This window comes from Colobus angolensis, unplaced genomic scaffold, assembly GCF_000951035.1.
Source record: "Colobus angolensis palliatus isolate OR3802 unplaced genomic scaffold, Cang.pa_1.0 Scaffold301, whole genome shotgun sequence".
NCBI classification, from domain to species: domain Eukaryota; kingdom Metazoa; phylum Chordata; class Mammalia; order Primates; family Cercopithecidae; genus Colobus; species Colobus angolensis.
The window spans coordinates 4693487-4706303 of NW_012116278.1; the positions used below are offsets into that span (position 1 = coordinate 4693487).

Here is a 12817-nt window from a genome sequence, read left to right on the forward strand (position 1 = left end):
AACTAGAAAACATTTGAACTGTTCCCTTTTTTTTACTCAGTAGGAAAATGCAATTAAATATGTTACACAAGATAACAGGAACTTGAATGATTTAATGAAAACGCAATACGAGAATGAAAATGAGGCTGGGTATGGTGGCTCACGCCTGTAATCCCAGCACTCTAGGAGGCCAAGAAGGGCAGATTGCTTAAGCTCAGGAGTTTGAGACCAGCCTGGGCAACATGGCAAAGCCCCAACTCTATCAAAAATACAAAAAATTAGCTGGGCGTGGTGGTGCATGCCTGTAGTCCCAGCTACTCGGAAGGCTGAGATTGCTTGAGCCTGAGAGACAGAGGTTGCAGTGAGCTGAGATCGTGCTACTGCACTCCAACCTGGGCAACAGAGCAAGACCCTGTTTCAAGAAAAAATAAAATAAAATAAAATAAAAAAGAAAATGAAAACGAAAAAGTTGTTCAATATCTCAGATAGAGGCTGTATGGTGTGGCAGTAAAAGTACTGGGCTAGGAATTGCAAGAGGTTCTAGATCTGCATTCTAGATCTGGCTCTTAGGTCTCATTTGCTGTGCAACTCTGAGGAACTCAGACTATTCTTTCACTGTTTATTGCACACCTATTGAATGAAGGTACCATGATGAAACTCTAACCTTAAGAAACCCATTCTGGTGAAAGAGGGACACATGTAAATAATTTAAAAATAATGTAAAATGTACTAAGGTATAGATTATGCATATGGGTTGTGTGAGAGCTCATAAAAAACCATCAGAAAAGGCAGGAGAGAGGATGCGGGTGTACGAGTTACAGCATTTCTCTGTCTTTCATTTCATAAATTAAATGACTACATTCTAGATGCTCTAAACTGCTTCAAAATTATATAAACACTCATCATAGTTCTACGATAACTCTTCTATCTAGGGAAATATGTCACCTGTTACTATAATTTTGCTCTGTTTATATGTTCCCTCCGAATCACTTCTCATATTTACTTTTGAGATTCAGGCTTCCATCTTACCATGCTGTATTTCATTATGTCCTTAGCCTACAAAAGCACGTTGTATACAAAAACCTAGGGCCATTGTGTAAAGGAAAAGAAGTAGGGTGGACCCTTCTCAACCCTTTCCTTCTCTGCAGGGCTTTGCATTCCTAAGGATGGGCCCCTCCTCTGCTTGGGGATGTTACCTAAATCATAAAACGATATTACTCAAAGCAATGGAACTTCAAAAGCATTTCCTTCCCAGGCCCTACTATAAGATTTCTTTTGGCATAAACTGTTCATTGTAATGTATTAAGTATCAGACTTCTGATGACTTGTCATACTTAAGTCACAAAACTACAAAAAACTTTTAAGTTTTTAAAATGGCTTTAAGAGCTGCATGCGGTAGGACAGGCATCAGCAACCCCCTACCCCTTCCCTCCCTTTTCCCCAGTCAGGCCTGCCCTGTCAACTTTAAAATGCAGTTATTTGGGTGACACCTTTTTACTAACTTATCTGACAACTGCTAGTTGAAATCAACTTGTCTCTGTAAATACTTTGCTTTCCTTTTTTTTTTCTTTTGAGATGGAGTCTCGCTCTGTTGCCAGGTTGGAGTGCAGTGGCGTGACCTCGGCTCACTGCAACCTATGCCTCTCCAGAGCTCAAGCTATTCTCGTGTCTCAGTCTCCTGAGTAGCTGGGACTACAGGTGCCCGCCACCATGCCCGATTAATTTTTGTATTTTCAATAGAGACGGGGTTTCATCATGTTGGCCAGGCTGGTCTCAAACTCCTGACCTCAGGCGATCCACCTGTGCTGAGATTACAGGCAGGAGCCACCATGCCCAGCCGAACACTTTGCTTTTCTAGTGATAATTATATCATCTTTCTCTCTTGTAGCATTTCTGGTGGGAAAAGTGCAAAAATGAATTAACAGTAGAGATGAGTCTCTGATTCCTAAGTCCTTCTCTACCAAGACTTCCAAGTTGGAAACAAGAGGTAGAGAAAGACTTAGGAATCAAAGACTCTTATGAGTATGGTATCTACTTTCAAAACAGTCATTTCATTCTATTCACATTCAGTATGGAAACTTTATTTTTCTCAATTCAAAATTGAGACTATAATCCAAAGGAAAGCTGTTGAAAATTGTAACAGATTAATACCAGTGCCCCAAGTAGTGTTTACCATGCCTTCAGAACAACCCCATGTTCTAGGGGCCATTAAAAAATGAAGTGGCTACTGACATGGAATGGAGCTGGGGAAATTTAACTTTTTACTTCATACACTCCTGAGCCATTTGAACTTTTTTACATCAATCATGCCATTTAGAATAAAAAAATTCCACTTCCTACCGAGCTAAGTACAAACTTGTCACCTTCACCTTCAAGGTATTTGACAAATATGGTCCTGGATTCCTTTTCAATTTTAATCCATTACTTTCTTTTGGGAACTGTTGCCTTATACTTATAGCAAACCATCCCACAGAACTCTCTTATCCAATTTAACTGACACCACACCACTAGGCTATTCTCCAATGTGATGGGAACAACACTTCTGGTTCCCCCTCTGTGAAGTGTGCTTATCAATGGTGACAGTGTGTTTATTCACAAACCAATTTATGCCAGTTGTGCTTATTATTGAAAATATGTAAATACTATGTAAAGCAATGAAGTATAAATGAGAAGAGAAAAATGACAGCAACAATTAACACTGAGTACCTACTACTTGCCAGACACTTTCTAAATGCTTTACATGAATTAACTCCTATAATCTTCACAAGAAACCTAGAAATGGATACTACCATTATGCCTATTTTACAAAGGCAGAAACTGAGTAACTTGCCTATGGCCTATATAACTAGTAAGTGGCAAAGCAATTTGGCTCTAGGGCTCAAGTACTTAACTACTGTAAGACATAGCCTCTCTAGTAGTTATTTCTATAAAATCCACATTGAATGCTTTGAAAAGACGAGATAAAAGTGAGCATACAAGGCCAGGCGTGGTGGCTCATGCCTGTAATCCCAGCACTTTGGGAGGCCAAGGCGGGTGGATCACCTGAGATCGGGAGTTCCAGACCAGCCTGACCAACATGGAGAAACCCCATCTCTACTAAAAATACAAAATTAGCTGGGCATGGTGGCACATGCCTGTAATCCCGGCTACTCAGGAGGCTGAGGCAGAAGAATCACTTGAACTCGGGAGGTGGAGGTTGTGGTGAGCCAAGATCATGCCATTGCACTCCAGCCTGGGCAACAAGAGCGAAACTCCGTCTCAAAAAAAAAAAAAAAAGTGAGCATACAGATAACACATAAACTTGCTGTTAGGTGTGGGAGACAACAGAAAAGGCTGGAAGGGCATTTCATAAACACCTAGAAAGATTCTGCAATGAGACTGCTTTGCAAGTGACTTTAAGTATTCATTCTATGTTAAAAATACCATAGATAAGGTAGGCCAGGGGCTAGCAAGCTCTTTCTGTAAAGGGCCAAAAGTAAACATTTTAGGTGTTGAGGCCATGTTGTTTCTGTCTCAACCACAAATACTCAATTCTGCCTTGTAGGCTGAGAGTAGTCATAGACAATACATAAACAAACGAGCAAGGCTGTGTTCTAATAAAGCTTTACTTATAAAAACAGGCAACAGGGTCCTACATTCCAAGAAAAGGCTGAGGCCTCTGTTAAAAGAATGTTTATGTCTTCGTTAAAATGTTATGCATGTAACTATTATCTGTGTGATTCCCTGCTTTAATGTACTTCTTTAGTTAGCAAACTCATGGCCCTAAAAGTCTGCTTTCAGTAACTGAGTGAATGTTATAGATGCCCTAGAACCTGCATTTAATTCATATTCCTGTCATTATACCTGATATAACTTGGTTATAACTTTACTAATTTTAAAATGCATGCATCAGTACAGATTAGTATGGGCATACTCGTATATAAAGACTGTCATCTCTGTTGCAAAATTGCTGATAATTTGAAAAGAATTATTAAAATTGCTGCTTCCCTGAGGGAGGAAGGAGGGTGGAGGGTGGAGAAAAAAAATTGCTGCTTCCTGGCCAATCTTCAGGGGGTTGACAATACATGTCATGAATATTCTAAAAGTTGTATACTTAAGCAAAACAAATAAACAAAAATGCTTACTTTAAACTTGAGATCAAGGTTGTGCCTTACTTGCCTTTGTATCCCCAAGAATTACTCAGTAGAAGTCCAGGTCTAATCCACTTGTTTTACAGTGTTTAGGGAGCCTGGTCCAAACTCAGAGTTGAGTTAGAAGGGCTGGGACAGGAATTCAGATTTCCTGATTCCTAGTCCAATATTACCAATCTGAAGATACACGAATTTAGGAAGACAGTGGCTTTCTTTTTTTTTTTTTTTTAGGTGCACCCAGTCCTGCAGTTCAAAGCCTGGGAAGACTCACCATCATCTTCCTCCTCCTCATACTGCTAAATAAGAATCAGCAGCTGTGTTTGTACAGTGATAATTTGGGTATGCACTTTCGTGATGTTCCAATCACCAAAAAGGCTATTGATTTTAGGATTCCTGAGTACCTAAAAAGCTACTTAAACATCCAGGATAAAAACACCTCCACCCAAGAATATAGGATCAGAGTTCAAATATTCCCTTGGCCATTTTTTTTTTTTTTTAAAGAAAAGGCTGGAAGGACATTTCATAAACAACTAGAAAGATTCTGCAGTGAGACTGCTTTGCAAGTGACTTTAAGTATTCACTCTATGTTAAAAATAGCATAGATAATGTAGGCCAGGGGCTAGCAAGCTCTTTCTGTTAAACATTTAGATGTTTCAGGGCTGCAATCACAGTGACCAGTATTGGGGAGAGTGATTAGAAAGTGCCGTGGTACTTAATCCAGTTATTCCCCCAACACCTCCAAGAGGTAGCCAAGTTCACACACTTAACAGAGCTACTGAAACAGTTCTAATGCTAGTCCTTAGATTCTAGTTCCAGTTCCGGTTCTAGTGCTTAGATTCCGGTTGCATCATTCCAACTGTGAGCCTTTGCTGCTTTAACATCTTTGCCAGGAGGTGCAAAGTTCTCTGGGAGGGAGAACTTCGCTTCAATTTCATACTGACAGATTGAAACATTCAGGTAAGGGACACCTGTAGTACCAACCTGACTGTGAGGGGAAGCCCAAGAACTCCAGTGAGTCTGTGGACGCTACACTGGGACACTATCTCCTGAGCCACACCTTGTCTAAGCCAGGACTACTCCAGGACTGTTTCGAGAATGATACCAGGTTAACCAAAAAAATACTTAGGTAAGATACAGATAGGGTGGAAACTGGAGTCAGAGGAGTCCGTCACAATTGATGTTGATTTAGGACTGTCGCAGGAAGACCCAGGGAAACCCACGCCAAGGTTGGGCTGGGGATGTGTCTGCCTCCAAAGTATCCTCCTTTCCATCACCCACCGCCAGAATATCCTAGCTCTTCTGCACCTCACCTGCGTAGAATACAGGTGGACTCTAGAAAGGGGACTTTCCTCGAGGTGTATGCTACAGTCTTTCAATAGCCATTCTGTAAAGGCACACAGTGCTTAAGGGCTGGTAAGTTTCTTGTTCACGCACTAGCTCACTATGTCCTGAATCAAAGGACGAGGAATCCAGTCTCAGTCTGCCCTTTACTCTTTGTGACCTCGGACTAGTCACATGGAAGCACTGGACAAATGGCCAGTTGCATACACGGGGAAACTGAGGCACCGAGCACCCCGGCCCAAGGTCACTCTGGCTATGCCACTGCAGGGACCAGGCCGAAGCCCAAGTCTTTAACCCTCCAGTCCCGAGTTCTTTCTCCTTCCGCGGAGCTGAGGAGAGCGGCCAGGAGGGTCCTTGTCCCGCTGGGGAAAGGACGGTACCCATGCACAGGGGTGCTAGAAAGGGACCGGGAGAAGCCTTACCTTCCCAGGTCGAGTCCAGCCACTAGCGCCTCTCTCTCCCAATCTTAACCCGTCACCCCCTCACGACTCCTCGAACGGCCCGTCCACTTCTACCCGGCTCGACGTGTCCACCACCGCCACCGAGGCCGAGGATTTCCCGCCCCCTCCCGCCCCCTAGCATTACCGACCAATCCCTGCACGGGACTGTGAAGCTCCGACCCCCCCCCCCCCACCGCGGGCTGGAGCGGCCTGACGTCACGCGGCGCGCGTGCCCGCGCGAGTCTCTCATTTGCCTTTGCCCCACCTTCTCCAGAGCCTAGACTACTTTCGGCCCAGAGACCGTAAGGGAGTTCACCCTGCCGGAAAGCAGCACGCCGCCGCGGCATTTTACGACGTTGGCGGTGACAGGCCCTGGGAATCTGGAAATACCCAGCTTCCTCCCCGCAGCCTGGTGAAAGCCAACGCAATGTTCGGTGCGGGGGACGAGGACGACACCGATTTCCTATCGCCCAGCGGCGGGTGAGTGACACTGAGAAGTATGCGCTGGAGGGCGTGGCTGAGAGATACCGGCGGATTGTTGGAGGGGGGTCGATCTCTTCTCAGGCCTTTTCCCAACTTCCGGGGGGAGACTTGCCACATTCCAGTGCTCTACACCTCTCAGAATCTGGGCAGAGCTTCCAACTGTGCTGACTCTGCCAATCTGAGGTTCGGGACCCGGCATCTCTCTTGGCGCGAAGATAACCCTGGGGTTTGCCTTTTGCATTCTGGGTCACAATTTCTCCTGTGAAATGGGAATGATTGCTGATGAGACTTCCTGCCTCAGAATTTTTGTAGGAGTCAGCTGGGACTGATAAGAGACTTTCTCTTCTCCGTGGAGAAGGCGATGACAGTTTAGAACCGGGCCCTGGTGGGTCAGCTCTAGCATTCTTCAAGGCCCAGCTGGGATGTCACGTTTTGGATGCTTTTCCTTCTTCTGCAGCCACAGGCAGAATGAATTGCTTTCTCTTCCTTATTCCTACAGTTAGGTGTGTTTGCCTCTATTCTTGTACCCCGAACCTATTAGATTATGAGTCCTCACAGGACAGGGACTGCTTATGTTGTTCATTTCTGTCTAGCACTCAACATGGTACCTAGCACATAGTGAGTGCTCAGGAAGTGGCTATTGAATGAATAATAGCTGCGAAACTGCACTTTGTAAAGTTTAAAGCTTAAAACCAACGTAACAGACTTCCGTCATTCTCCAGTTTCCTCAAGCGTTATATTAATATATACCAGCCTGGGATAGAAATCTTTAAAGAGAGGCAGAGTTTTGTCTCTTTCAGTGGTCAGTTTAGCCTTTTCCATTGTGTTGTGCCAGTGGACAGCTTGACTTCCTGCAAACTTGTGAGCTACCAAGCTCTGATCATTGCAGAGCTTATCTTTGAACGTATGCTTAACAAATTTTGTGCATGCTGAAGAATGTACTGGAAAAATGACAAATACACCACATATGCTCCTTAATCTGCTGAATACTAAGAGGTTACAAAAATGATTAAACTGCTGTGCCTCCCCTTAAGTTGCTTAGAGATCTATTGGGCCATGTGGTTTCTGTTGCAACCACAAATACTCAGTTCTGCCTTGTAGGGTGAGAGTAGTCATAGACAACACATAAACAAATGAGTTAATAGATGAATGACCATAAAATGACACTGGCCTTCTTTTGTCTTTAAATAGGAACTTTTGATTTACACTGACTAGCTCTGTATTACCTATCCTTAAGTCTTTTCACTCTCATCACTCTTTTCCCTTCGTACCCCCTCTTTAGATGGCCTGCATTCACTTAGTTCTACTTCGAGTTCTTTCCGTTTCTCAGTTGTTTTAGAGTTAAGCTGTGCTTTGGTTCCTTTTTTCCCTGTTCCACCCAAAACATTAACAAATCTCCATACAGTCCAAACTCCTTGCTGCTGTTGACTCTGTAGCCAGCTTTTTGAATTAATGTTCCTTCCAACAAACCTGTTTTGTGTATAGCCGTATATTAGACCACTTGAAAATTTTGAAGGTTATACTTTAAATTCACATCCTTCACTATGTGAAAGTATTTGGGAGAAGTCTGTAATGTTAGGGCTCCCAACTTTCTTGCAACAATCAGTCCAAGCTGACTGAAAATTATAGGATAAGTAATGACAGTCATGTGCTCTTTTCCAGATTCCTGGCCAGAGATAAATTCTTGTTGGCTCAACTATTCTTTTTTCCTGAGCAGGCTTCTCAAGGATCTGGGACACTTGAATTCTAGGCATGTGACTGTACTCCTAGACATAGACAACAGCTAATTTGATGATAAAAGACATGCTAAGCAAAGTTACAGCTTATTTTTGTTCCCCACGGTTATCAGGAAAACCAAATCAAATTTAACACTGAGAATACAGAAAGTTTCACCAACATTCTCTGATTTATCTATTCCTTTTTTGGTTTTCTCTAAGGAAGTAGAACATATGACAGTGAATACTGCAACTGCTTTTCACTTCCTCTTTTATAGCCATATATTACTATAAGTATACTTGCTTAAGTTCCAAGTCTCTTGATTTAGACAACTGACTTGCTTGATTCCATTAAGGATATTCAAGCCTAATAGAAGTGGAAGTATCTGACAATCTGCCTTCTGAATTTCTAGGCCTCTTAGAGTTTACTATTAATGTAGAAGTAGTAATCAAGAGGCTTGCTTTTGTTTGTTTGTTTGTTTTAGCCCATTCCTCACTGTTGTGGGAAGTAATAGTAATGAAGTAATAGTACTTGGCTTCAGCTAGGTACTATAAGATAGGAATAAGGCACAGTTTCTGTCCCTAAGAAACTTTTATTTTAGTAGTAGAATAAAATCAACCCAGGAATAATAATCACAAAACATTTTTAAAGGGCCAGTTATGTATATATTTGTTTTAGATTCTAAAGGTGTGTGTAGGCAGATCTGATTAGCATAGTAATGGTAAATCACCAATCTAAAGAGGGTAAAAAGATAAATTAGCTGATCATCAGAAAGCATTTTAAGTTCTGTAAAAGATACGAAAAAGCCTAGATTCTAATGTTGATTCTATCCCCAGTTAGGAATGTGACTTTGGACAGATTATCTTCCATCCTTGTCTCTCCATACCCCAACCTATTCAATAATGAGGTTTGACCTAGATAAACTTGGAGACCTTTCCCCATTCTATAGTTTTAATGTTAATGCTAATTATCAGTTTATGGTTGCAGGTCAACTTGTATGTCAATCAAGCATGCTTTCACCCTTGCAGGGGTATCTGAGTTGAACCACGTTTTGAGATAATAGGATGTATTCACAAGTATATAAATACATAATCTGTGCTTACTCAATGCCACACACTGTTCTAAGGAATACATAGACATTATTGTATTTATTCCTTCCTTCTACTCTATGAAGTAATTTTACCTGCTATGCCCAGTTTACAAGTGAGAAATGTATATATACATTAGTGTATTTACTCTTCTCTATGAGGTACTATTAACTATTAGATCCATTTTACAAATGACAAAGGCTCAGAGAGGTAAGTTGTCCAACATCATGCAACTAGAAAGTAATAGAGCCTGGATCTGAAATCAGGTAGGCAGATTCCACCAGACCTGCCTATGTGCTATTGTTGTTATTATTGAAATAGATGTTTGATGTCAGTTTATTTAAAAAGTATTAATACTTTACCAACAAAAATAATCCGTTTATTAAAATATATTGATACAATATAAATGCATGTGTTTTTGTTTTTGATGAGAAAAAAAGTAATATAAAACTGAGGTGAGGTGAGGTCGTTGGTGACTAAATGCATTGTCTAACATTTTTTTTTAAATGTAGTTAATGTTGTCATGACTTTTCCTATGAATTATGAACATTGACTCAAGTCCAGAGTTAGCAAACTGATTCTTGCCAACATAGGGAGAGTGTGTACATTTGAGAGTTCTTTAGTAGTGGCAAAATCTAAAAATTTATTCATTTTTGTTGATTTATTTATTTTTTGAGACAGGGTTTTGCTCTGACGCCCAGGCTGGTGTGCAGTGGTACAGTCATGTCTCACTGCAGCTTTGAACTCCTGGGCTCAAGCAATCCGCTCGCTTCAGTCTCCCAAGTAGCTGGGACTACAGGCGCATGCCACCACGCCTGGCTAATTTTTAATTTTTTGTAAATGTGGGGTCTTGCTATGTTGCTCAGGCTGGTCTTGAACTCCTGGCCTCAAGCAGTCCTCCTTTCTCAGCCTCTGAGAGTGAGCCACCGTGCCCTGCTAAAAATTTACAAGTAACTTATCTCCCAAGTTGATGTAGAGTCCATTAAAAATATTAATAGAAAATGGGGCTGAGCATGGTGGTTCAAACTTGTAATCCCAGCACTTTGGGAGGACAAGGTGGGCGGATCATGAGATCAGGAGATTGAGACCAGCCTGGCCAACACAGTGAAACCCCGTCTCTACAAAAATACAAAAATTAACTGGGTGTGGTGACGGGTGCCTGTAATCCAGCTACTCAGGAGGCTGAGGCAGGAGAATCGCTTGAATCTGGGAGGCGGAGGTTGCAGTGAGCCGAGGTCGTGCCAGTGCACTCAGCCTGGGCGACAAAGCTACTCTCCGTCTCATAAAAAAAAAAAAAAAAAGGCTGGGCGTGGTGGCTTTGCGCCTGTAATCCCAGCACTTTGGGAGGCTGAGGTGGGTGGATCACCTGAGGTCAGGAGTTCAAGACCAGCCTGGCCAACATGGTGAAACCCCATATCTACTAAAAATATAAAAATTAGCCAGGCATGGTGGCGGGTGCCCATAACCTCGGTGATCAGGAGACTGAGACAGGAGAATCACTTGAATCCTGGAGGTGGAGGTTGCAGTAAGCTGAGATCCTGCCATTGCACTCTAGCCTGGACGCCAAGAGCAAAATTCCATCTCAAAAAAAAAAAAGAAGAAGAAAAGAAATTGGAATTAATCTGAAAACTAATTAGGTTGACCTGGCTTTTGGATTGACTTTGTAGTCTTCAGTTGGCTGGTCTTTAGAACATCTATGGAAACACAGTTCACTTATGACATTCTTGTCTTTCCTTTTAAACAGGCTATACCTGCAAAATTAAAACAGCAAGTCCAATACCAATGGCTTACTGAAGCTAACAAGGACATTCTTTTCTTATGTGTTATCTTAACTAAGTGCTAAGCTTTGTACATTTTTCACTGTGTTAAAGACAGTGAAACCCAGCTCTTCCAGAATCTTATTCCTTTAGGCAATTTGCCCAAATTTTCCTGCCTGAAAGGAAAAATCTTGCTCTCTTCTAAATTCCATAAGCATTCCTTGATGTCTTTTTAGGCCAGCGCTGCTCTTACACAAGCACTGCATTTACAATCTCGTTTAAACCTCTTACTCATTTATGGTAGGCATTTCTGGCCTATTTACAGGAAACAAACTTACACTAGACTACTTTGAGAAAAGAAGGTAATAGTTTCAAGTCATATCAAATTTATTTTGTAAAATGCTAGTGCATATTTCTCTATACATAAAACTAGTTTTGAAAAAACCCGAAAAGCCAAAACAACTTGTTGGGAAGTTTCAATGTTTACTTCACCTAAACTAAGGATGCCTTTGGAGAAGAGGCACTCAGAGCCAGACTAAGCTTTGAATTCATTTATTGAACCTATACCAGACCCTGGGCATACCTCTTTTTTTTTTTTTTTTTTTTAGATTTGCTTTATTGTGCCTTGCAGATTTTTTTTTTTTTTTTTTTTACGAAATGAAGGTCGTGGCCAACCCTGTGTTGAGTGAGTCTGTTGGCATAATTTTGCCAACAGCAAAATTGCTCCCTTCGTGTCTCCATGTCACATTTTGGTAATTCTCTTAATATTCAAAAATATTCTCTTGGTCAGTTGCAGTGGCTCACACCTATAATCCCAGCACTGTGGGAGGCTGAGGTGGGTGGATCACTTGAGGCCAGGAGTTTGCAACCAGCCTGGCCAACATAGCAAAACCGTGTCTCTACTAAAAAATACAGAAATTAGCAGGGCCTGGTGGTGCGCTCCTGTGATCCTAGCAATTTGGGACGCTGAGGCATGAGAATCTCTTGAACCCAGGAGGCGGAGGTTGTAGTGAGCCGAGATTGTGCCACTGCACTCCAGCCTGGGCGACCGAGTGAGACTGCATCTCAAAGAAAAAAAAAATAATTGTATATATACACACACACACACACACATACATCCTCTGAGTATTTCAAACTTTTTCAATGGCATTATATCTATTATGGTGTGATCTTTGGTGTTATTGTAATTGTTGTTGTCACAAACCATGCCCACATAAAATAGTGAACTTAATTGATAAATGTTGTGTATGTTCTGACTGCTCCACGGACTGGCAGTTCTCTTTTTTTCCTCTTCTTGGGCCTACCTATACTCCATGACTCAGCAATATTGGCATTAGGCCAATTAATAACCCTACAACGACCTTAAGTGTTTAAGTGAAAGGAAGAGTTGCACATCTCTCGCTTTAAAAAAGGTAGAAATGATCAAGCTTTGTGAGGAAGGAGTGTAAAAACAAAGACAGGCCAAAAACTAGGCCTCTTGTGCCAGTTAGCCGTATTGTGAATGCAAAGGAAACATTCCTAAAGGAAATTAAAAGTGCTTGCTCCAGTGAACACACAAATGATGAGAAAGCAAAACAGCCTTATTGCTGACATGGAGAAAGTTTGAGGGATCTGAGAGAACATCAAATCAGTCACAAATTTCCTTAAACCAAAGCCTAATTCAGAGCAAGGCCCTAACTCTTTTCAATTCTGTGAAGGCTGAGAGAGGTGAGGATGCTGCAGAAGAAAAGTTGGAAGTGAGCAGAGGTTCATGAGGTTGAGGGAAAGAAGCCATCTTCATAGCATGAAAGTGCAAGGCCGGGCGCGGTGGCTCAAGCCTGTAATCCCAGCACTTTGGGAGGCCGAGACGGGCGGATCACGAGGTCAGGAGATCGAGACCATCC

The 12817-nt window shown here is 42.0% G+C and overlaps 2 protein-coding genes across 2 annotated transcripts in view; one reads left to right on the forward strand and one right to left on the reverse strand.

The window, feature by feature from the left end:
• Positions 1-6041, reverse strand: part of SLC31A1 (solute carrier family 31 (copper transporter), member 1) — a 43018-nt gene extending 36977 nt beyond the window's left edge. The window contains exon 1 of the mRNA XM_011950117.1: positions 5873-6041. The gene's annotated coding sequence lies outside the window, so the exon portion shown is untranslated. The remainder of the gene's footprint in view (positions 1-5872) is intronic.
• FKBP15 (FK506 binding protein 15, 133kDa) overlaps positions 1-12817 on the forward strand; it is a 106760-nt gene that overhangs the window by 45836 nt on the left and 48107 nt on the right. The window contains exons 4-5 of the mRNA XM_011950116.1: positions 4341-4448; positions 6165-6370. Coding sequence (XP_011805506.1) covers positions 6318-6370 — 53 coding nt within the window. The 5' untranslated portion in view covers positions 4341-4448; positions 6165-6317. The remainder of the gene's footprint in view (positions 1-4340; positions 4449-6164; positions 6371-12817) is intronic.